At 38.2% G+C, this 25,019-nt stretch overlaps 1 protein-coding gene and 1 pseudogene across 3 annotated transcripts in view; one reads left to right on the top strand and one right to left on the bottom strand.

The window, feature by feature from the left end:
- The window catches only part of ZNF326 (zinc finger protein 326), a 42,688-nt gene extending 19,163 nt beyond the window's left edge, over positions 1-23,525 (bottom strand). The window contains exons 1-7 of one of the 3 annotated variants that reach the window (XM_025362946.1): positions 23,349-23,525; positions 20,415-20,459; positions 12,392-12,427; positions 12,186-12,297; positions 9,678-10,083; positions 7,123-7,321; positions 3,859-3,970 (exon numbers count right to left, since the gene is read on the bottom strand). In XM_025362946.1, coding sequence (XP_025218731.1) covers positions 3,859-3,970; positions 7,123-7,321; positions 9,678-10,083; positions 12,186-12,297; positions 12,392-12,427; positions 20,415-20,459; positions 23,349-23,364 — 926 coding nt within the window. In that variant the 5' untranslated portion in view covers positions 23,365-23,525. Of the gene's footprint in view, positions 1-3,858; positions 3,971-7,122; positions 7,322-9,677; positions 10,084-12,185; positions 12,298-12,337; positions 12,428-20,414; positions 20,460-23,348 lie in introns of all 3 variants that reach the window. The other 2 variants (XM_025362952.1, XM_025362960.1) reach the window with 2 other exon arrangements.
- Positions 23,526-23,640: 115 nt separating this feature from the next.
- On the top strand, positions 23,641-25,014 carry LOC112605945 (annotated as a pseudogene).
- Positions 25,015-25,019: the final 5 nt, after the last annotated feature.

Raw genomic sequence — 25,019 nt, 5'->3', positions numbered from 1 at the left:
GGAACCAGTGGATCTATAAGTTATCCACTTCAAGCCTGGACCAATTAAAAAGCCAAAGCAAACCTCAAGAAGTATCGAGTTCCAAAGTTCTGCAACTTATTTTACATGTTGTTCCATCCTCAAGCTTCTAAACCAATGGTAGTATCATATCAACAAAGCAAAGTGGCACACCACCAGACAATCATAACTCACTCCTATGGAATTCTAGGGTGATAAAAGTCTTGCCTTCTAAAGACTACTTCACTTCAGGATAATTAATAGGCCTGGACTGGACAAATGCATACATCTGTAAGCTCAAGAGCCACTCCATAATGAACAGTCCCACCTAATTGTTTCTTTTTTTGTTTGTTTGTTTGAGATGGAGCCTCGCTCTGTTGCCCAGACTGGAGTGCAGTGGTGCAATCTAAGCTCACTGCAACCTCCACTTCCTGGGTTAAAGCGGTTCTCCCACATCAGCCTCCCAAGTACCTGGGACTACAGGCATGCACCACCACACCTGGCTGTTTTAGTAGAGATGGGGTTTTTGCCACCTTGGCCAGGCTGGTCTTGAACTCCTGACCTCAGGTGATCCGCCTGCCTCAGCCTCCCAAAGTGCTGGGATTACAGGTGTGAGCCACTGTGCCCAGCATAACTGTTTCTATCTTACGTTATTTTCTTTTCCTTGAATTATGCTAGCAGTCACGTAACTGGTTTCTGTCTCCAGTCTCCATTTTCCAATTAATTCTTTGCAATGCTACTAGATTTATTTTCCTGGTTGAGAGTATGAGCTCTGGAGCCAACTGCCGAGTTCATATTCTAATTCCATTTTGCGATCTTGGGCAAGTTACTTGACTTCTCTAGGCCTTGGCTTTCTTACATTGAGATGAGAACGCTCACAGAGGTGTCTGAGGATTTTTAAAAATTAATGCATACAAAGCCCTTAGAACATTTCCTAACACACAATTACTCAATTAATTATTGTTACTTCCTATAGCAGGTAAGAGCACATTACTGCTCAAAGGGCTTCATTAGCTCTGTAAGCTCAAAAAACAAAGACAAAAATGTTTTTGCTGCCATCCAGGAAATTTCTTAATCTGTCCTTTTTGGCTTACTCACCAATACCTTTAATAATATCTGGCACAGCATGTCTCCATTAAATGTTTAAATTAGATTATACCTTTCATCCCATTAGAGTCACTTCAATCTACACTGCTTTCAATTTTCTAAATAACAATAACACATTCCTATTTATTTGCTTTGATGGCAAGCCATGGCCTCTACCTGGGCTGCCTCTCACAACTCCTCCTGTAACCCTACCATCCCCAGATCAATTCAAATACCACGTCCATCATGGTCACCTCCCCTGATTTCCCTGCACCCTTATTTACTTATTTTTCGAGACAGAGTCTTGCTCTGTTGCCCAGGCCATAGAGTGTAGTGGTGTGAACTCAACTCACTGCAACCTCCATCTCCCAAGCTCAAGCTATCCTCCCACCTCAGCCTCCCAAGTGGCTGGGACCACAGCCACATGCCACCACACCTGGCTAATTTTTGTATTTTTTGTAGAAATAAGGTTTCACCATGTTGCCCAAGCCGGTCTTGAACTCCTAGGCTCAAGCAATCCACCCACCTTGGCCTCCCAAAGTGCTGGAATTACAGGCATGAGCTACCACGCTTGGCCTCCTACACTCTTATTTAGAAGTTATTTCTCATGAGACTACATTGTACTTCTCTTCTGGTATCCTTCGTCATACACTATTATTTATGTACATCTCTCACACATCCATCTCTTTCTCCCTAGGTTCCCTTAAGGGTAGGTATAAACCTTTCCATGCTCTTTATTATGTTGAAAGCATTCAAATATCCAAGGGGACCTATCACAAGAATAGTGATTTACTCAATCTCGAATCCTCATAACTCAAAGTAAAACTGCTCTGATAAGTGAAAATAATCTAGACTACTTTAAAGAAATTATATCCTACAATGATAATTTATGAGTTGACATTCTTTTGGTTATATCATCAGATTTATATTTAGAGTTACAGAGAACATAGCTAAATGAAAGTTCAGTTCTTTCATTTTCTCCAAATCACAGTTTTATATATTATATTAACATTAACATAATCCAGATTATGTTAACATGAACGTAATTCAGATCCGAAATTTTTAATGAGAAAAATATTCATAGGGCAATTAAATTTAAAAATTGCATCTTATAATGTAAAATGATTTTTACACTCCAAGAGGCTGATAATTTAAATTCATTTCTACACCAAAATATAACTATGACTGTTGCTTCTACCAAAAGAAGGAATCACAAGAGATAATGAGTGGGACAGAGAACTCACAAGGACTAAAAATAGCAGTAGTTCTTAAAACTAGAACTACTCTTCTTTTTATGGATTGTTTTGTTTTGTTTAGAGATGAGGTCTTGCCATGTTGCCCAGGCTGGCCTCAAACTTCAGGGCTCAAGGCTTTAAGAAAAATTAAGACATTTTTTTAAAACCTGCTAAATTGCTTTCTAGTAGTTATAATATTATAATGTCACCAAGAAATTGTAAGTGTCCCCTCTGACCATTCCTTAATCAGCAAATCAAATTTCTTAGTAATAAAATGGCATACTGTTATTTAAATTTTTAGTTTAAATTACTGTTAAGTTTAAACAATTTCCTTAAAATTATTACTAGCTGCTGTTTCCTTATCATATTAAATATTAAACAGTTTAGTTTTCTTACTTTTTAAAATAATTTGGGTAATGTTTTAATCTAATTTGGACATTAATCATTTCTCATGTTTATATTTTCCGAGTCTGTTTGCTTTCCTTTCAAATTTTAAGTTTTTATTTAGCCAAATCTGCTCATCATTTCCTTTGTAATTTATTCTATAACTTTTAAGCCTGGGAAAAAAATCTCCTTGCAGAACATTTTGTTTTTCTGTAATTTCATTTTTTTTTTAACTACATTCATTCCAGGTGTCATATGAGGAAGCTCTAAACTTATTTTTGTTATTATTTCATTGTTCAATCAATTTCCCTCTTATTTCTAATATCCTCTTTATTAAATATTACATTCTTCCTGACAATCTGCTCACAGGCTAATAATTCTGGTATAGTAATTAGTTTTGTGTATTACCACGTATTTTTAACTATTACAGCTTTTTAATGAATGATTATCTATAAAAGTCAGTACCGGCTGGGCACGGTGGCTCAAGCCTGTAATTCCAGCACTTTGGGAGGCCGAGACGGGCGGATCACGAGGTCAGGAGATCGAGACCATCCTGGCTAACACGGTGAAACCCCATCTCTACTAAAAAATACAAAAAACTAGCCAGGCGTGGTGGTGGGCGCCTGTAGTCCCAGCTACTCAGGAGGCTGAGGCAGGAGAATGGCATAAACCCAGGAGGCGGAGCTTGCAGTGAGCTGAGATCCAGCCACTGCACTCCAGCCTGGGTGACAAAGCAAGACTCCGTCTCAAAAAAAAGAAAAAAAAAAGTCAGTACCTACCCATTTACTCTTCTTCAGAATTTCCTTTGGGATCTGGATTGGAAAGAACTTACATATTTGTAATATTTAGTTCCTGCCCATGAAAATCACTGTCTCCATATAGTCAAACCTCAATGACAAGTACGTCTTTTTAAGAATGCTATTATTTCTGGATATTTTATATTTCTGGATTGCCATTATAAATAGAATGCCTTTTTTCTTATGTTTTCTAAGTAATGATTACATATAAATATCAAAAATCAAAAGCATTCCTCTATATCTTTGAACAAGCCTTTTCATTTGAATCTTAAGAACTTTTTCACATTACAATTGATGTGTTTGCCTTTTCTAGGTAATCATTTTTTAATGAGCCTAATTTTCTGACTCTAAGCACAAACCTGTATCCATCTCCGTATTTCTCACTGTTTTTTTCTCTTCTGCGCCTTTGTTTCTCTCTCCGAGCCTCAATTCGTCGCTTTTCTTCCTCTTCATTTTTAGGATCAGTTTTCGCTAGGATATCACACAAAAAAGTAAAAGCTAAAATTCATTTTTCCATTCTCTCTTTCCAATCATCAGTTCATAAAGTATATACTTATGAGGTTTACTTAGTGATTGTAATCTAAAATTGAACTCACTGAAAAAATCGGAGTTTGAGACTATCCAGTATTTCTTAAACTTCACTAAATTAACTTCATTCATTTGAATACCATCATCACAAATTCCGTCATATCTGCTTGTCATCTATGTGATTATTTGCGACATATTTTTCTTTAAATCTGCTCATTTGTCCTATCCTTATTCTAAGCAATAATATCCTTATCACCTAAAATTATCTTGGGCACCATATACTTTGGGAAACACTAAAGCAACCTGCCCCAGCATGAAAATGGAAGTCCAGTAAACACTGCAGAGACCTGGATGCAAGAACTCATATTCATATTGTAGGAGCTCTCGGAAAGTTTCTTAAAATTTATAATCTCCAAAATAAAGCACATTTGTTCTCTTTTTTTAAAAAAGTGTCTATTGTAGGCCAGGCGCAGTGGCTCAAGCCTGTAATCTCAGCACTTTGGGAGGCCGAGACGGGTGGATCACGAGGTCAGGAGATCGAGACCATCCTGGCTAACACGGTGAAACCCCGTCTCTACTAAAAAATACAAAAAACTAGCACAGTGAGGTGGCGGGCGCCTGTAGTCCCAGCTACTCGGGAGGCTGAGGCAGGAGAATGGCGTAAACCTGGGAGGCGGAGCTTGCAGTGAGCTGGGATCTGGCCACTGCACTCCAACCTGGGGGACAGAGCGAGACTCCGTCTCAAAAAAAAATTCTCTATTGTGATAAAATACACAAAACATAAGATTTACTAGTTTAATCATTTTAAAATGTGCAATTCAATGGCATTAAGTACATTCACAAAGTTATGCAACCATCTCCACTATCTAGTTACAGAACTTTTCATCAACCCATAAAGCAGTCACTCCCCATTTCAACCCTACCCTAAGGCCCTGGTAACCACTAATCTGCTTTCTGATCTACGGATTTGCCTACTCTAGGTATTTCATATACCTAGAATCATTCTGTCTGTTGCCTTTTTGGTCTGACTTTTATTTAGCATGTTTTCACAGCTCACCCATGTTGTGCCATGTATTAGTAAGTACTTCCTTCTTTTTTATGGTTTAATAATATTCCATTATATGAATATTCCACATTTTTAAAACCATTCATCTGTTGATGTGTATTTCAATAGTTTCTACCTTTTGACTACTATGAATAATGCTACTATAAACATTCATATATAAATTTTTGTTTGGGCCAGGCACAGTGGCTCATGCCTGTAATCTTAGCACTTTGGGAGGCTGAGGCAGATGGATCACTTGAAGCCAGGAGTTCGAGACCAGCCTGGACAACATGGCAAAACCATCTCTACTCAAGATGCAACAATTAACTGGGCGTGGTGGTGCACATCTGTAGTCCTAATTACTCAGGAGGCTGAGGAATGAGAATTGCTTGAACCCAGGGGCGGAGGTTGCAGTGAGCCAAGACTGCGCCACTGCACTCTAGCCCGGGCAACAGAGTGAGATCCTGTCTCAAAAATAAAAATAAATAAATAAATAAGTTTTTGTTTGAATACTATTTTAAATTCTTTGGAGTGGAAGAACACCTAGAAGTAGAATTGCTGGATTATATGGACAGTCTATGTTTAATTGTTTCAGGAAGCACCAATCTGCTTCCCACAGTGGCTTCACTGCTTTACATTCCCATCAGTAATGTGTGAAGGTTCCAATTTCCCCATATCCTTGTCAACACCTGTTATTTTCCTTTTATTATTTATTATGACTATCCCAGTGGGTATGGAGTGGCATCTCATTGTGAGCAGGTTCCTTCTTGTAATACATTTAACTTTATACTTAAAAAAAAAAAAACTTAACGATTTGCCCTTAAATTTTTCCTTTTATGCACTGCTTATCCTTTTAGATGGCCTTTGAAAAATCTACTTATTTATATATTACCTCAAATAAGTAATTTAATCTTCCTTTCATATGCTAAAACTATGACATGTTGTACTTCTAGCCAAGTGACAGAATAGGGTTCCTTCCCTACTAATTTTCTATAAAGTCACATAGTCTATACTACAGCATAGCAAGACCTTGTATTGAGGAAAATTCAGCAATCATCTTTTTAAATGCCCATTTTACACCTGACAGAGAAGCCATAATTTAATTAAAGAATCTGAGTTTCATTCTTAGCTATACAACACTATTCTCAAGTTTTGTTATATAAAAAAGAGGGTATGGGGGAGGGATACATATTATCTGCTTTAATGGCAAATCAGTTTCTTTATCAAACTTTTGCAATATTTAACTATACACGCAAAATACATCTTTGAAATAGGTCCCAAGAGAATCAACTGAATTTTCTATTATAGTAACATCTAATAAAATTTCAGATTTGATACATAACAGTCTATCAACTGACACATTGTTAAAGGTATCCCCACAACACATACTCTGCTTAGTATCAGGTTTCCAGAATATCAGGAATTCCAGAAATTCCAGAATATTGTTTCTTATTAAACAATAAGGCATGATGAGAAAGTAATTTAAGTACAATTTTTAAACTTTTCTCAAATTTTATATTATAGAAAATATATGTTGAGGAAAGAATCTAACATTGCAATTTCAGTTTTTTCAAATATTACATAATAAAATGTCTATAATGTTATAATCAGGGAAAAAAGTTATTTTAAAATAAAAGGGAAAAATGAATACAAAGCTAATTTCTGTTACAATCATAAGGAGGTTTAAGAACAGGATTTCTAGAGCATTACTTGCTCTGGAATATATCCTGGCATTACCATTTACTGGTTGTTTGACCTAGGCAGCAAATTATTTATCTATCCTATGCCTGTTTCCTCAGCTGTAGAGGGTTTGATACACAACCACACAGGATTCAGGAAAAAGGAATGGACCAGGGTATGTACATTTTTAAAGTATCTTTGGGTATTCATGACCAATTATTAACTGCAATAGGGAATTTACAGATCTAATTTCTACAATCGCAATTGTTAAGTAGTTTTGGTATATAAACATGAAAAAATTACCTAAAAGTATGGAATTAAAAAAAATAAAAAGTATCCTGAATCATAGCAATTATGTTTTCTTACTTACTGGGTGATTTGTTGAGGTTTATCTTCTCCATAGGTTTTGCTAGTTTGGGTTTCTTGATAAAGGTTCCACTGGGCTTATTAAACGGCTGCATCATTTTTCTCTTTATTCCTCTTGCAGCAGCAACTGTCACATTGGTGGATTTGTTTTGATAGTCAACAACAATTCCAGGTCTATGAATGCTTCCAAAATCACCCATATGCTGTAAATTTGTGAAATCGATAAGTATTAGCATATTGCCCAAGAAAAACTATGAATTCATATAAAATTTTCACGTTAACTATCTACTAATTTTCACCTGAAAATTCCCTGGAATGTAACTAAATTTTACATGTCCATTCTGAAAAAACACATTGAAAAACTCTGTAAATTATTACATAAACTCAAATCCATTGAATTAGTATTTTTATTTCCAGTAGAACAAATAATGAATATTTGCTACCTATGTTTTTACTTTCACATTTCAAAATTACTTGAGATTATAGACAACATATGTGCCTGTCCAAATGTTACCACTTGTACAACTCTCTGACAACTCCTCTTCAGAGTTCCTAATTGATGTTTTCCCATGAAAAGACCCTAAAAGAAATCTTTATTTTACTAAAACCTGGCTTAAAACTAAGATACACAAAGAAGACCATATTTGTAGTTTGAAGTAAAAAAGATCCAGAAATCATTTAGTATTCTCCCTGTTGAAAAAGGGAATGAGAAGGCGAGATGGAACATTAGTATGAAATAGGAGAGTTAAAGCATAACCATGCATCAACTTCCAAGACACACTTCAGATAAAGAATTGCATCTGACGTTCCATTCACATTCTTACCTAGAGAAACATTTTCTGACCCCGAAGCCCAAGAAACAAAAGTTTACAGATGAAGAGTCATGCAACCAAACGACTCTTTGTGTCCCTTCCTCTTCTCTTGTCATTATCCAAATCTACACCAAGAGGCCACATGTCCACAGAAATTTATTCTGCTAATCTTACTTTTAGAAGATAAAGATGGAGGAGTAATCTGAAGAGAAGGACCCAAGGGAAATTGTACAAGTGAAGATTTAAAATGTAGGTCCTATTGGCTCATCTACTTCACTAACAGAAGGAAAGAAAGAAAAGTCCATTCAGACTAGAATGGTAAATACAAAGTACAAGAATACTTGCTTTACTATTATGAAAACGAAATTTACTTTTGAAGCCTCATTAAGAAAACACACTTTGCCTAAAATAATATACAGCATGGAAAATATTAAGTGTTTTCCAAATTTTCAAACTAGAATGGATTTTCAATTCAAAACCCAAAGCCTGTCATCCCAACTATTTTCAATTAACCTGTGATCATGAAGTATAGTGGGACTGTAATGTATCAGTCGCTTACATTTGTATACTATGCTTAGGAATGCCTAGCTAACCTAGCTGTGTTTCCAGGTAATTTAAAAAGTCATATCAGGAAAATCTTCCTTAATTACACATTAAAGGTGCAATGCATTTTTACATAAGTAAAGAGTAACTGTTAAAAATGCAAAATTTCTACACAAGTATAACAAGCTACACTGACACACCAAAGGTTAATAACCAGTCAAAAACGTGTATGTATCCTACTACATTTTTTACTAGAAATACTTTCCTCTGCAAAGAAAATAGTAAGAGCAGCTGACTTAAAAGGATTCTTACATTATAACAAAAACACAACACTCTTTAAATGATCAGACTATATAACAACCCCACAATCTACACACACTTACTAGGTAAAATTTCATGTCAATCAAGTGACCTAAGAACATAAAGCATAATGTTTACACTATGCACCCTAACGTTAAACAATTGTAGACTAGTATATTTACTCATTTAAGCAATAATTTACAAAATATTACTTCCTAAGAAGAAATCATAAACGTATCTGTACAGGTGAAAATTATTTCTCAAGAGTAAAACTAGTAACACGAGGGAAAATTAAACAACCAGCAATTGGACATATTGTAAGAGTGAGTTAGCAAAATTACACTGACCACAAATCATTGTACAATCTATTATACACATCAACTTCTTCACCACATAAACATGGCTAAGCTATCCTGATCTACCATCAACTTTTAGTCTCTTGTGTTTAATGTGAAACATGGAGCTTTGAAGAAATTCTACTTGCTAGAGTTTAGCAACAAAGTATAAACATTTTATCATACATTGCACCTTTAACCTACTCAAAAACTCAAAAAGGGTTCAGTGACCTTTCACAATAATCCACAAACTATTCCACCAGCAAAACTGCTAGTGTTTACAAGGAAAAATGCAACTCCTTTTAACCCCTTTTAGACCAAACCTAACAGCCTCACCTTTTTAATAAAGGGAGATTTGGCACAACTTTATGATCATCTCAAACTGCCACTTATTTTCTGAGGTGCTGGAAAAACTTTTACAGTCAACCTAAAAATTATGTTTATGACTCAGCTTTTGCTTCAAAATACACTGGGATGAACAGTGTTTATTCTAGTTGAAAGCGATGGTCTTGAAAGGGTTTAAAAGAGTGACTAGTGAAAAGAATCTGAAAAGATTCTGTTGTACTTACTCCTCGGCCTCGGCCTCTGCCTGTTGATGGTCCTCCAAAAGCATCATAGTTTCTGCTTCCAAACGTACTTTCAGGATAAGCAGGCGTTCCTCTCCCCCGAGAGCCTACAGGTGCAGGCTTCATATGGGGTGAAGAAAAACTGCTGTAGGAAGAGTAATTCTCTCTTCCTCTGTCCTCCATAAACCCAGGCCTCAATTTTGAACGGGAGTAAGGTGCTTCCCAGCTAGACCCGCCCTGGTTTCTACCTCCGAAAGAGTCAAGGCTATTCCGGTAGGAGCTCTCAAATCGACCACCATAACTACCTCCGAAGCGGCTTTGTTCGGGTTCATTAAAACCATAGCCAGATCTGTACAGATCTCGCCCACCCAGAGAAGACCTGGAGTCGTAAGACTCATAAGGTCCAAACCTGGAAAAGTTGCACAGTGAGGGAAAAAACAAAAGTAAGCTTACTAATGTTAGACAATTCAAAAGACAAATTATCAGATGACATTTATCAACTAAAATTCATTTATACCATACTGGTTTGCACAGTTCTACTTTTGTTCACACTTGATTAGGGCTGGGCAGTTCAACGTGAGACCAGATAGAAAGCTATCTGAGTCAGATTCTAAACATGAATTGAGTTTAGTAAAACTTAGCTTAAAAATCTGCTTCTTAGCAGCTTTTCTATTTTATGAAGAAGAAAAGATTTGTCTGTCATTATTTAAGCCCAGCCCTAGTCTTGGAAAAGGTCATTTGCTAAAGTTCACAAACTATTCAAACGTTTTTGAATCTATCTCTATTATTAAAAATTACAAAACATTTACAACATTTTGGCTTTCAATAAGGACACAAACTGAAGTCTACTTAGATGTAGGTTATTTGTGACACAGAGAGATCCTTTTGCACTCCCAATAATCTATATCACAAACTGCTTCATTGTGTCTGTAGGAGTCAAAATTTGGGGAATTATCTCTGGTTATAAAAATTTGACAATCTGCCAAACTTCAGCCAAGGTCAATTAATCAATCCTCAATCACTTTTTACTTGTAGACTAGAAAATCTAACAAATCTAGAAGGATAAACAGATAAAACATAAAAGTAAAAGATCACCAACATATACCCTCTGCATATGAATTTTCAAGGCAGATGAAAAAGAATACATCTTATAATATATTCAATTATTTGAAAAATTATATCCTTCAGGAAATTATCACATAAAACTATCCTTAAAAAGGGAGCACACAGTCTCCTCGAGGTTTTAAGAGAGTTAACAGAAGAAATAAATCATCTTCCTTCTCACAAACCCAAAGCATGGATTACAAAAGTTGCTTGATATCTTACAACACAATTTTATAAAGACCCACAATTACACGAGATAAAACAATAACATCTACAGAAATAGCTTATGCACATTACATTCACAATATAAAAGGGCAATAACTGACATATTAAAACATTAAGTGTTACATTACTTCAATTATTTACAGATCACTAAATAGAAGGTAGTATTTACTTCTGAATCCTAGTAACCATATAAAAATTATTCCTATTTCCAACTACATTTTTCAAAACATCTGTCACATAAGCAAAATAGTTGCAACTGTTCAGTTTCTTAATTTTTCTTTACTATAAATCATAGTGGCACACTGGAAGCAGAAAGAAGGAAAGTAAGCATCATTCAGTCCATCATTAAGGAATCCGGATCCTTCAATTTATGAAGAAGGATGACTGTTTCACATGTCTACTAACTAGTTTTACTTATATTCAGCAGGAACCTTTGTGCCTCAAAAAGCAGACACCCCTTCTCCTGAAATATGGTCAACCTTAAAGCTTGTAGTTGTTTAAGTAGGTTTAAGCTTTATACAGTAGTAACAGTATAAATACAATCTAGACTAGTAAAAGGTATAGTATTCATGGCTTTAATACAATGCTCCTAGCCTAGAGCACAAGTGCTTTGGTGTAAGTAGTACCTGTCAATAAATAACCTGAACATAATTTTAAAAATATTTTATTACTGCAATATGCTCTTCCTTTAAAATTAGAATTAAAGGAATATGTCTTGAATGTTTCTCAGAAAGCAAATGTTAGACTGTTTCAGTAAAATCCATTCTAGTTAGACTGCTTTGCTAATTTACATAGCACCCCACATTAGAAAAGATTTTTTTTAATTATTAAGAAAAAGCTTCATAAATAATATTTTCAATAACATTTTTATATCATTTTTCAGGATATTTTGATTGACAAGAAGTTAGAAGTAAAAGAATTTTTAAAAAGTTCACTGCTAAAAACAGAGTATCTTACTCTATTATATTGACATGATATAGTTATCTGGTGTTTTCCTAAAATAATGTCTGCCAGTAATCCTAATTTAAATTTTATCCCATTATTTAACACCTTTAAACATTTAAGGTGATGATTCAATAGCAAACAGTGAAGTTCAAGTATCATAACATGCCTAAAGAATACTTAATATATCCAGAATCTTATAGTTGTCTAATTATTTGGCCAAATGATTAAGCAATTTACCTGCTACCCCCACCACCACCACTGTGATTGTCCATGCCATATGACTGGTTTAGGTAGGACTCCATGGATCTCTGACCCCCATAGGATCCATGGCCATAGTCACGATCCATCCCTATAAGAGTTTAAAAAGAAAAAAGTTATATGATGCTCACCTTTACTGGCACTCAAAAGAAGAATTTTTAGATAAATATCCTTGAATGTCAGACCTCCGTAAGATCCAGGGCCATAATCACGATCCATTCCTAAAAGAGAGTCAATAAGAAATTGTCAGTAAAATACACCATTTTCTTCAGGGATCTTTGCACAAAACACAAGATATTCCTGTCTATCTCCTGAGATAATAATTTACCATTAACATTTAAACTAAATTCACACTAAATGCTGAAGGGAAAAACACAAAGATGAGAAGCTACTAAATCAAATTTGCTTAAAAAAAAAGCCTGATATTTCAAAGGAAAACATATTTTCAACTAAAAGTTCTACATTAGAATTATTTCTTTTTTGATTTTCTTTTGAGACTGGTTATAAGACTGGCTAATTTTTGTATTTTTGATAGAGATGGGCTTTCACCGTGTTGCCCAGGCTGGTTTTGAGCTCTTGGGCTCAAACAATCCACCCGCCTTGGCCTCCCAAAGTGCTGGGATTACAGGCATGAGTCACTGCACCTGGCCACAGAATTATTTTCAATTTAACCAATATTTATTTGACTAGGGGACTACTATAAGGCCTTGTATTAAGTACTATAGCATATATAATTAATGATATATAACTCCTATTCTTGAGAAGTCAGCATTTAATAATGTCAAAGGGGCAATTTTTGTCCTATATGACAGCAGTAGACTATACTTGTTTTACGCATCTAACTCCTCTCTAAATGTCTGAAAACTCAAAAGCAGCCACGTTTCCAATTAGCCTTGTTCACAGTAATTGAAATAGACATTTTTAAAAAGTAAAATCACAGAGTGAGACCAATCTATGGCACTGTGCCTATAAATGATGACTCAACAAATGAATGCAAATTCTAGCAATGTGAATTCTAAAAAAAAAAAAAAAAACTAAGACACAATAAGCATATTGTCTATTTTATTACACTGCAATTCTGCCTATATACCAACCTCTGATATGAAAAATAAATACAACAAAAGAGGTAACAAAATCAATTTAGGATGACTATAAAAATCAGAAAGTAAAACAAACATTTAGAATTTGTTTTCTATAAAGTACTTTAAAAATCCCTCATTACTATCCTCCCCAAATGTGATACACAAATAAATACAATGGTACACACAGAGTAAATACCTTAATTTACATTTTTAAAACATTAAATTTTATATAATCATTTAAATATCTCTAGTCCTAACAATAATAATAATGACAACAATAACAACTTTATAAAACTAGTACTCAAAGTCATCCAACTTTAAACCTAGTAGCAACCTAAATGTTCAAAATCAATCCTCTCATTGTATAGACATGGGGAACTGAAGTCCAAAGAGATGAAATGATTTTCCCAAAATTCCATACATATCCTCTTGTCTAGTCTCATGCTATCACTTCTACATGAAATATTTTCCTCTACTACCCTAAATAGCGGCCTACTGAAACTTTCTAATCTTTTAAAGTCCATTTCAAATACTAATACATTCAAGAAAACTTTTACTGATACTCTCTCAGCTGAGTGTCATCTTTCTTCTGAATGTTATAGGCACAAAAGCCTATAACTCTCACGTGGTGCTTGTGATACTCTGCCTTACTCTGCCATTTGTGGCCTCATCTTAAATTTACTAGTCCTGTGGTAAAGTCCAATTTTTATCTTAGAACAGCAGTTGTCAAGGCAGCTGCTGACCACTGGGAGTTGCTGAGAACCTTTCTGGGGATCCACAAGGTCAAAATATTTTCATAAATAACACCTGAACATTATTTGCCTTTTTCACACAGTTGACACTTGCACAGAAGGTGCAAAAGCACTGATGAATAAAAATGCTGGTGACCTAGCACAGATCAAGGCAGTGGCAACAGATTGTACTGGTAGTCATTACATTCTTTTTTTTTTTTTTTTTTTTTTTGAGACGGAGTCTCTCTCTGTCGCCCAGGCTGGAGGGCAGTGGCCGGATCTCAGCTCACTGCAAGCTCCGCCTCCCGGGTTTACGCCATTCTCCTGTCTCAGCCTCCCGGGCAGCTGAGACTACAGGCGCCCGCCACCTCGCCCGGCTAGTTTTTCGTATTTTTTAATAGAGACGGGGTTTCACCGTGTTAGCCAGGATGGTCTCGATCTCCTGACATCGTGATCCGCCCGTCTCGGCCTCCCAAAGTGCTGGGATTACAGGCTTGAGCCTCAGCGCCCGGCGTCATTACATTCTTTAACATTACACGCTCACAGTAAAAATAATAAAATACAAATGCCAATTTCTCCTCAGAATGTCCTTGACGAAGCAGTAAGAATTATCAATTTTATTAAAACATGACCTTTAAGTACACCTTTTTTTATATTCTCTGTAATGAAAGGGAAAGCATATCAAGCAATTTGGCTGCCTACCAAAGTACCATAGCTCTCCCAGGAAAAGCTATTGTGCAAGTGTTTGGTTTGTGAATTAAATCAGCCACTTTTTACAAGGAACACTCTTTTTACTAGAAAGACTGACAGACAAATACGATGGTTTTCAGATTTGGGCATTTGGCAGATATTTTCTTAAAAATGAACTAAGTGTGACCTGGCGTGGTAGCTCACGCCTGTAATCCCAGCACTTTGGGAGGCCGAAGCGGGTGGATCACGAGGTCAGGAGATGGAGACCATCCTGGCGAACACGGTGAAACCTCGTCTCTACTAAAAATACAAAAAATTAGCCAGGCATGGCGGCGGGCGCCTGTAGTCCCAGTTACTCTGGAGGCTGAGACAGGAGAATGGCGTGAACCCGGGAGGCGGGGCTTGCAGTGAGCTGAGATCGCACCACTGCACACCAGACTGGGCAACAGAGCCAGACTCGTCTCAAAGAAAAAAAAAATGAACTAAGTGAAACCATTGTTTTAACAAAAACAGCTGACATTATTTGTTGTCAATGATAAAATTCATGCTTTCAAGTGAACATGAGAATTTTTTAAAAGTTGTATCTACCACCTTGAGCTTGACAGCTTCCCAACACTTATAGACTTTCTGATAAGGCTGGTGGTGGTGTTACTGAATATGATTTTTTAAATATTGTGCCATAAAACCTATCAATATTTGGAAAATCTGCATTTTATATAAAAACCACTATTTTCCAAATAATGTCGATATTACAAAATAATGTATGGTAAAAAAGATCCATTCAAAGTACAAGACATACTAATGGGTTTTAATATAACAGTACAAAAAGTTTATCAATACACAAAACATATGGAGATATTTTACTGCTTTTTTCATTTGAAGACTTCAAATCTGGTGTGTAATTTATACTTACAGAGCACCTCAATTCAGACAATCCATGTTTTAAGTGTTAAATAGGAACATGTAGTTAGCAGCTACCAAACTGGACAACACAGTCCCAGATTAATAAAACAGTTAATTTTTTGTGATAAAGTTGGTAAGTATATAGTAAATTTATGCTCATATATTAGAGGATAATTCTAAGATTAAAATAAAGTTTTAAAAATGGAAAGTTTTCCTCTAAGGCCTATTTAAAAATAAGATTATGTTTAATCAGGTACACAAAGGAAAAAATCTTATGTTTTATTTCTGCTAGTTTCTATTTTGAGTTAGCATTGGCTGCCTTTGAATACTAAAACCTTCCGTTTTTATTCTATTTTTATTTCACTAAAATCAAAATTATTAACATCTATTGCACACTAACCATGCATGTGTTAGATACTCTGAAATGTACAAAAATTAATAAAGCTACTTTTATATAGCAATGATTCTGGTTGATTGCTCACAGAACTGTTACTACTCATTTAAACAGGAGGAAAAGTCTTTATATTGTATACAGTGCAGTTATAGGGCTATAGATTCTGTAAGATGACTGCTTTTATATAAATTTTTCTTCCAGTCACCAAAATGAATTTTAAAATCCCTTTTAAAAATAAAACTGTGAGAACATAGTAGTATCTCTTAAATGAAAGTAATTTACCAACAAAAATAAAACTGACCTAATAATTTAAACCAAATACATGCTCAAAAATGCTAAAGCTCATTTTTAATTAAAACACAAAGAAGCAGCTGCAAAATACTGGGGGAAAAACTGACCTATGGGCTGGGCAAGGTGGCTCACACCTGTAATCCCAACCCTTTGGGAGGTCAAGGTAGGTGGATCAGCTGAGGTCAGGAGTTCAAGACCAGTCTGACCAACATGGTAAAACTCTGTCTCTACTAAAAAATACAAAAAAAATTAGCCAGGCGTGGTGGTAGGAGCCTGTAATCCCAGCTACTCAGGAGGCTGAGTCAGGAGAATCGCTTGAATCCATGAGGCGGAGGTTGCAGTGAGCTGAGATGGCGCCACTGCACTCTAGCCTGGGCCACAAGAGAGAAACTCCGTCTTAAAAAAAAAAAAAAAAATTAAACACTGACCTATGACCAAAATAACTAGCTATGTGACATTAAGTCTTGAGTGGGACTACTTTTTAGCAACTCTACACTACCAGCAGCCTACTACAAGATACCAGCATCTACCACCTAGGTTATTGCAAAAGTCTCCTAACTGGTTTTCCTGCTCCACTTTTGCTCCTTTGCTGTTTATTCTGAGGACAATAGCCAGAATAATTCTGATAAAATGTAAGTTCAATCATGTTCAATGCTCAGTAACCTCCAATGGCTTCCTCTTATTCCAAGTTAAAGCCAAAGCTTAAAATAACACATAAGAACCTATACCAGTGGTTTTAACTAGGGGAGATTTTGCACCCCCTGGGGACATTGGCAATGTCTGAAACATTTTTGGATGTCACAACTAGGGGGCAGATGATACTGACATCTAGCATATAGAGGCCAAGGAGGCTGTTAAAAGTTCTACGATGCACAGGACATCCCCCTACAACAAAAAATTACCCAGTCCAAAATGTAAGAAATTTGAGAAACCCTGCCCTACATGATCTGCCTCATCACCTCTTAACTTCATTATCAATTTTATACACCCCTGTTCACTCCACTCCTACACCACCAGGTCCCTTGATGTTTCTAGAACACAAGGTGTATACCCATTTTGGCAGCTGCTGTTCCCTCTGCCTGGAATGCTCATTCCCCTGAACCTGCACTGTTTACTCCCTCAACTTTTTCAGGTCTTCACTTGCTATTGCTTCTGATATATAAGCAAATTATCTTTGATTTTCAATGCTTTCTGGCTACACCTCAACACTCTAACCTTGTCTTAAGATTGCTCAGCAAAAAATCATCTGTTCTAGTCAAGCCAGCGTTAAGGTCTTGCTCTGTCACCCAGGCTGGACTGCAGTGGCACAATCATAGCTCACTGCAGCCTTCACCTCCTGGGCTCAATCAATCCTCCCATCTCAGCCTCTGGAGTAACTGGAACTATAGGGGGGCACCACCACGCCTGGCTAATTTTTAAAAAAAATTTTTTTTTGGGCTGGGCGCGGTGGCTCAAGCCTGTAATCCCAGCACTTTGGGAGGCCGAGACGGGCGGATCACGAGGTCAGGAGATCGAGACCATCCTGGCTAACACGGTGAAACCCCGTCTCTACTAAAAAATACAAAAAACTAGCTGGGCGAGGTGGCGGGTGCCTGTAGTCCCAGCTACACAGGAGGCTGAGGCAGGAGAATGGCGTAAACCCGGAGGCGGAGCTTGCAGTGAGCTGAGATCCGGCCACTGCACTCCAGCCCGGGCGACAGAGTAAGACTCAGTCTCAAAAAAAAAAAAAAAAAATTTTTTTGTAGAGACAGGGTCTCACTATGTTGCCCAGGCTGGTTTCAATCACCTGGCCTTAAGCAGTGCTCCTACCTCAGGCTCCCAAAGCACTAGGATTACAGGCATGAGCTAGCGCACCCTTTTCTCCCCTTTTTCTATATGCTATTTATATAAAAGGTATTATGAAGCAAGAAGGAAAATATGGAGACACTGGAAATACATATTCCTTCCAAGAAATAGTGTGGGGAAAATCTGTACCGTGCCATGTTTTCCAATGCCTTCTACTTCATTTCACTTCCTAGAAAATACAGTGCTAACAATAAAATACATTTTTGGCTTTTTGGTACCTATGCATTGTTTATTTCTTAAAGCCTATAAGTCTTCCTCTAAATAGTTTCATGGCTTTCATACTCACCTATCTTAAATCTATGCTCAAATATCATCTTTTTAGTGAGTCCTTCCCCAGAGACTCTAAAACTGCAACACATACAAGTACACACACACATTTATACTCCTTCTCTGTTATTCTCCCTAGCAATGATCATCATCTAACATACAATATATATTACTCCTTTTTTCCCCTGTGGACTAAATTATGACATATATATTATTTCTTATCTTGTTTACTATTTCATCCCACTAGACTGAAAGCCTCACAAAGGCAGGAATATTTGTCCATTTTGTTCACTGCTATATTCCCACCTCCTAGAATGATATCTGATGCCCAGCAGGCACTAAATATTCGCTGAACAATGTCAAATAGAATCCCTGAAATTAAGTTCCTCATTTGTAAAATATAAATAATCTAGACCTAGAAGAGTATACTGTCAAGCATTGGCCTTTAATCAGAGGTGCCTTCCAAAATCAGAGTGGTTTTGCACAACATACACAGCCAAGGACCACTTACACTGAAATTAAGATTCGAGAGGTATAGGCTATGTCTGAACAGACAGACTTTGAAAAAGCTCCCCAGGAGATTCCAACAATCACCCTCAGATGAGAACCACTATCATAACTAAAATTAGGAGAAAAAATAAAAGTCATAATATTAGATCTTATTGCAACACCATATAATAAATAAATGTCTAGCCCTGCATGAGTCTGCATTTCAAGTCCTATGTTTAGACATTAAATCCAACTATCCAGTAAATCCTAGATGGCCTTTTATCATTACAAATTATCTCCCTCTTCCCCTTCCCCTCCCCCTCTCCCTTGTAAAAGCACTAGTCCCACATTCCAGTTTAAAATTCTGGATTCATTTTTATTCAACTCTCTCAATTTTCTGCCCATTACTAGTCAGCCTGCAAGTTCTGCTAATTTGCTCTTTATTTTTAAGATTACTACTATCACCTCCCAAGTTCAAGGTCTTAAAATCTTTATATCAAAACTTATGAAACGGCTTTCTCGTTAATTTTCCAGTTTTCAATATAACCAACATGTGGATGCAAATTAAACTTCCTTTGGTAATTTTCAATTTCCAGCTCACAAATCTATTCTTCAGTACTAACTCCCTATATGCTAAGACTTTTTAGCCCACATGAAATCCAAAGTTTATCTTAATCTTTAAAGACGATAAAATAAAAATCAACTGTTCAGTGATTATTCCCATCAATGGCATAGTCTTTAGTAGTACATTTGCTTCAGTTTTACTTTGCGAATATATTCTATTCTGTACGAAAGTTGGATTTTACATCTCTGGCACTCAGGATATTTAATGCCACTCCCTCAAGTCCTTCATATGTTTTTTAACCTGTATTAATTGTTCTTTGTTCTTTTTCGTATTATTATCTTGTGTGGCAGGGCCCTAACTCTAATAACTATCAAAATGACAACCAATTGTATTCTACATACCTCTCATGATTCTATCTAGCTCTACAGTCACAAGTCTAATGTCATGCTCATGTCAATAAACAATCAAGCTTCTTCATGTGCTCCTCTAGACAGCTCTTTATATACTAACACATCTGGACAGACTGAAGAAAATGACCTCAAAAACAAAGTCAAAATACATTACAACACAAGCTACATAGAACCAAGCCAATAATCCACTTAGTCTACATTACTCAATACCAAACTCTCTAATTCAACCAAAATAACTCAACCAGTGTCTTGTGATTCATCACTCAGAATGTAGGTAGGCCCTTTGGAACACATTAAAATAATCACAATTCAAACAAAACGGACCAAAAAAAAAAAAAAAAAAATCAAACTAATGTGAATAACCCCTAACATTTTCTGATAGCAAATTCCCCAATTCAAATACTATATATGGTAAGACAATATTAACACATAAGTGATATATCAAGAACCAAAACAAGGACTGAAATAGGTAGAACTGACTTTCTACATTGATACTATATTTTTATGGGCATGAAGAGAAAAGCTGAAAGAGGATACTTACCATTAAAACCCTGATAAGTATTCCTGCAGGCGGAGTGTGTGTAATCTATGAAGACACATTTAACAAAAAGGAATTAGTATGATATTAGCAATAATTCAAAAGCATATACCCATCTAGTCAAAAACAAGTACAATTTTTAAAATGACATTAACCCAATTATCTGCAAAATTGAGAATAATTAAAACAAATAATTACCAATACTCCATTTGGGAAAAAAGTATCTCTTTTTGCTTCACTGTCTCCCCAAATGGTAGGTTTATTATCCAAATTATGGTAAACATTAGTTTACAACACCTGATACATAGTAACAGCCAAAAGAAGGGATTCAGCACTGATTTGTACCAAGTAACAAAAGGCAGAAAGATTAAATTATGTATCAAATAATGCAAAAGCAAAGACATGTGAGAATTGTACCTAACATGACATTTTTGCTAAGTTAATTTCTTTTACCATTTAATTTGCTCTTTAAAAATTTCAAGATCTTGGCCGGGCACGATGGCTCACTCCTGTAATCCCAGCACTTTGGGAAGGCGAGGTGGGCAGATCACGACGTCAGGAGTTCAAGACCAGCCTATCCATTATGGTGAAACCCTTTCTCTACTGAAAATACAAAAATTAGCCGGGCCTAGTGGTGTGCGCCTGTAGTCCCAGCTACGAGGGAGGCCGAGGCAGAAGAATCACTTGAACCCAGGAGGCGGAAGTTGCAGTGAGCCAAGATTGCACCACTGCATTCCAGCCTGGGCGACAGAGCGACTCTGTCTCAAAAAAAAAAAAGGATTTCAAGATCTCATCTGAGACATGCATATGCATATACGTATATGACTGTGTTCTATATTCATCCAGAATGTGTCATCACTGAAAACCATATTGCCAATTTCCTCGTCAAAACTAATTTAACAACTGTTAAATTCTTTAATTTTACAAATATATACGTAGTTAATTTTACAAACATATACTGGAAGAACAGAATTTAATATAGTGGTCATCTGGATACAACAGAATCCTGCTACACTACGCAGGAATAGATTCATATATGGCGTTAGTCAAATTCCATCTTCCAAATACAGCAGTGGTGTATTTGGATAGTGAGAGAGGGAGTATTTCATCACTAATATTGTTTAGCATTTTTATCACTGACGCTATTTAGAACTGTAGGCATACAGCACTAATAGAAAGCAAACATACTACGTTTTATTATTGTTTTTCAGTTCTCTATAGAAAATGGATTCCCTTATTGCCTTGGGTGGGGAGGGGAAATAACTGTTTCCACTGCCCCATCTCCACTTTGTTAGCTTCTGCTATAATACCTTGGGTGTTGGCATTATCATCAAACTTTAGCATTAAAATACAATAATATATTTCTTATTTTCACTCCCAACTCTGGCTACTTCAAGTATTCGGAGTTTTTTGTTTTGTTGTTGAGTTTTGTTTTGTTTTGTTTTTTGTGGGTTTTTTGTTTTTTTGGTTTTTTTTGAGACGGAGTTTGGCTCTTGTTGCCCAGGCTCGCGATCTCGGCTCACTGCAACCTCTGCCTCCCAGGTTCAAGTGATTCTTCTGCCTCGGCCTCCCAAAGGGCTGAGATTACAGGCGTAAGCCACGGCGGTGCCCGGCCCAAACAGTCACAGTTTAAAGGTATCTACATCAAAATGAGTCAAAGTCCAACTAAAACAAACAAGACCACAACAGTGTGCTACTCTTAAGAGCTGAATTTACTATTTCAAAGTAACTGAAAAGTATCTACAAGAGGGCGATTCCAGTCCCCTTTCAAAAATCTGTACCTAGATGTGAAAGCTTCAATCCTTTGTTGCATGAAATCTTATGAAAAATCAAAAGCTCACTGAGTAAGACATATACTGAGATCACACCTCATTTAAAGATCATTTTTTTGGTGGGGTCAAAGGTTTACAGCCTACTTAGCAAACTGGTTTTACTTAAGCATGCCTGGTTACTCAGGATTAAATCCAGTTTAATCATACAAGTCCTTTCTCATGTCTCCCTAATGTTGTCACTACATACCACTTTATCTTGACACCAATTCCTAGCAAGGTTTGAAAACAAAAGTGAAGACCAAATGAATATTACTTTGTGACCCTGTAAAAGTGGTTTAAAGAATTAGTATCTGAGACAACTGAAAGGTATTGCTAAAATACAGTTTATTTAATCCATAGGTCGAACACTTACAAGGCTGTGTACAGGTCCAAATGTGAAGGACATTTGATGCTTGCTGTGCCAAAATTCTGACTAACTTCAATCCTATCTACACACGATCCAAAGAAAAGTGCTTTGGTTTACATAAATATTTCAAATTTGGGATTAACAAGCAGGTAATTTTTGATGATAAACACCCCAGTTTGCTAACCAGGAAACATCTTGCTTTCCATTTTGCATAGATATCTATCTATACACATCACTTAAAGACACCCTTTCAACTCATCTTAAACTGGGACAACCAGAAACATCACTGTGAACAAGCCTCTGAAAATTCTATCTGGCAAGAAGTAACCCGAGGCTGAGGATTAACTAAGCACACGGTCTGGGTCGCTGCCCTGTGGGGCGAATGCGAGACTAGGTGGGTGAGGCCGCACTCGCCCGTTTGGCCGAGACCGGGAAGTTGGAGACGTCGGGGCAATTTCCACTACCAGGGGCCAAGGCGAGTCTGGGGCTCCAGCCCGGAGGTTCTCGCGCTCTAGGCGCGTCCTACCGGGCACCGAGTTCTCCTGTCTCCGCCGGCACCGGGCGCCAAGCGGGCCGAATCGGGGAGCGCGGGTCCCCAAAGAGGCCGACTCCGGGCGCTGGGCCCGGGGCGGGCGGGCCGGCGGCCTCCGGGCCCGCAGAACAAAGCCCACACGGCCATCTTGAGACGGTAAACAGACCCCCAGCGCAGGCCACCCCGCCTCCTGCTAGCCGCGCCGACCAGCCAGAGGCAGTGCTTACCGTCCTCGAAGTCCATGGCAGAGGCTGGGGGCCGTCGGCCTTGGAGGCGCTGGGCTGAGCTACGGCCGGCGGCGAGCGTCCGCGACCCGCGATTCCACACGATCAGTCCGCGCGACCGAGAGCGGCGCTACCAGCCCGGGAGCCGCAGGCCACAGCGAGGCTGGGGAGGCGGGGCCGACCGGCGCTACCAGTCCTCTCGGCGCGGCCTGCTATTGGCTGGCGCGGGCTGGTGGGCGGGCCCTCGCGTGGGGGCGGGAAGCGGGTCCGCTGTCATGATCGGAGGTGCTGACCCTCTGGAGCCGCTATGGGGAAGGAAGGTAAAAAAGGAGCGCTAAAGATTGCCAGGGGTTGTGGGAAAGCAAGCCGAGTGTACGGGAAGGGCCGGCTGCGGCCCGCCATGTTTGAACCTGGCAAGAGCGAAAGAAGCCGGTTGGAATGCCTTCTTCCTGCCCTAACTAATAAAATTGCAAGCCTAACTTTTGCTTTGTATTGGCTACGGATGACTAATCATAACATTTGTGAGTACTTGCAGAGTTTCCTCCATGGAGACACAGAAGTCTGGGACGTTTTTAGAAGCCTGTGGCAAATTTGAAAAGCAAGATACAAAATTGCATATGGAGTCTGATTATTGCTGTCAATAAATTTTCTTGAAAGACAAAGCATTGAAATAAAATGGAAATAATTCTTTTAAAAATTTTTAAATTATTTTTATAGAGATGGGGTTTTGCCATGTTGCCCAAGCAGGTCTCCAACTCCTGGGCTCAAGCAATCCCCCCACTCCCACCCCCGTCTCGGCCTCCCGAAGTGTTAGGATCACAGGCGTGAGCCAACGCGACCCGCCTGGAAAGATTTCTAAAATATGGCCTGCTTGGCCACCACACAGGATCTGCAAGCTGCATGCCCACAAGTTTCGGCACCCATTTGGACTTTAGCAATCGGAGATGGCAGCAGTGAAGGCATCAACATCAAAAGCTACCAGGCCTTGGTATCCTCATCCAGTATATGCAAGATACTTGCAACATTATCATCAAGCAATGTCTTGGATGCAAAGCCACCACAATGCCTACAGGAAGGCAGCGGAATCCTGTTTCAGTCTTCCGTGGTACTTCCTTCCTGCACGTCTTCCCCCAAGCTCTTACGATAACCAGGCTGCATATCGTCAGTCCTTCTATGACCGTCATGTGGCCTAGCAGGACTCCCCCTGCAGTTCTTCACTTTTCAGAGGGTCTGGGCAGCATCCACATGGCAGCAGTAGGATCCAGGCATCCATAAGAGAAGACTAAGCTTTGTCCAAAGAGGAAGAGATGGCGATCGAGTCAGATGCAGAGGTAGAATGTGACCTGAGCAACGTGGAAATCACCGAAGAGCTCCGCCAGTACTTTGCAGAGACCGAGAGGCACAGAGAAGAACGGCGGCGGCGGCAGCCGGATGCAGAGCGCCTGGACAGCTTGTGAACGCTGACCACGACCTGTACTGCAACACCCGCCGGTCGGTAGACGCCCCAACTGAGAGGCCTGGTGAGCGGCGCCAGGCCGAGATGAAGCGTTTGTACTGGGACAGCGCCGCCAAGATTCAGGCCATGGAGGCTACGGTGCAGCTGAGCTTTGACACGCACTGCGACCCAAAGCAGCCCAAGTACTAGCCGGTCATCCCCCTGAAGTTCTGAGCTCG

The sequence above is a fragment of the Theropithecus gelada genome, chromosome 1, assembly GCF_003255815.1.
Source record: "Theropithecus gelada isolate Dixy chromosome 1, Tgel_1.0, whole genome shotgun sequence".
Lineage (NCBI taxonomy): Eukaryota > Metazoa > Chordata > Mammalia > Primates > Cercopithecidae > Theropithecus > Theropithecus gelada.
This window is presented reverse-complemented; position numbering and strand designations above follow the sequence as displayed.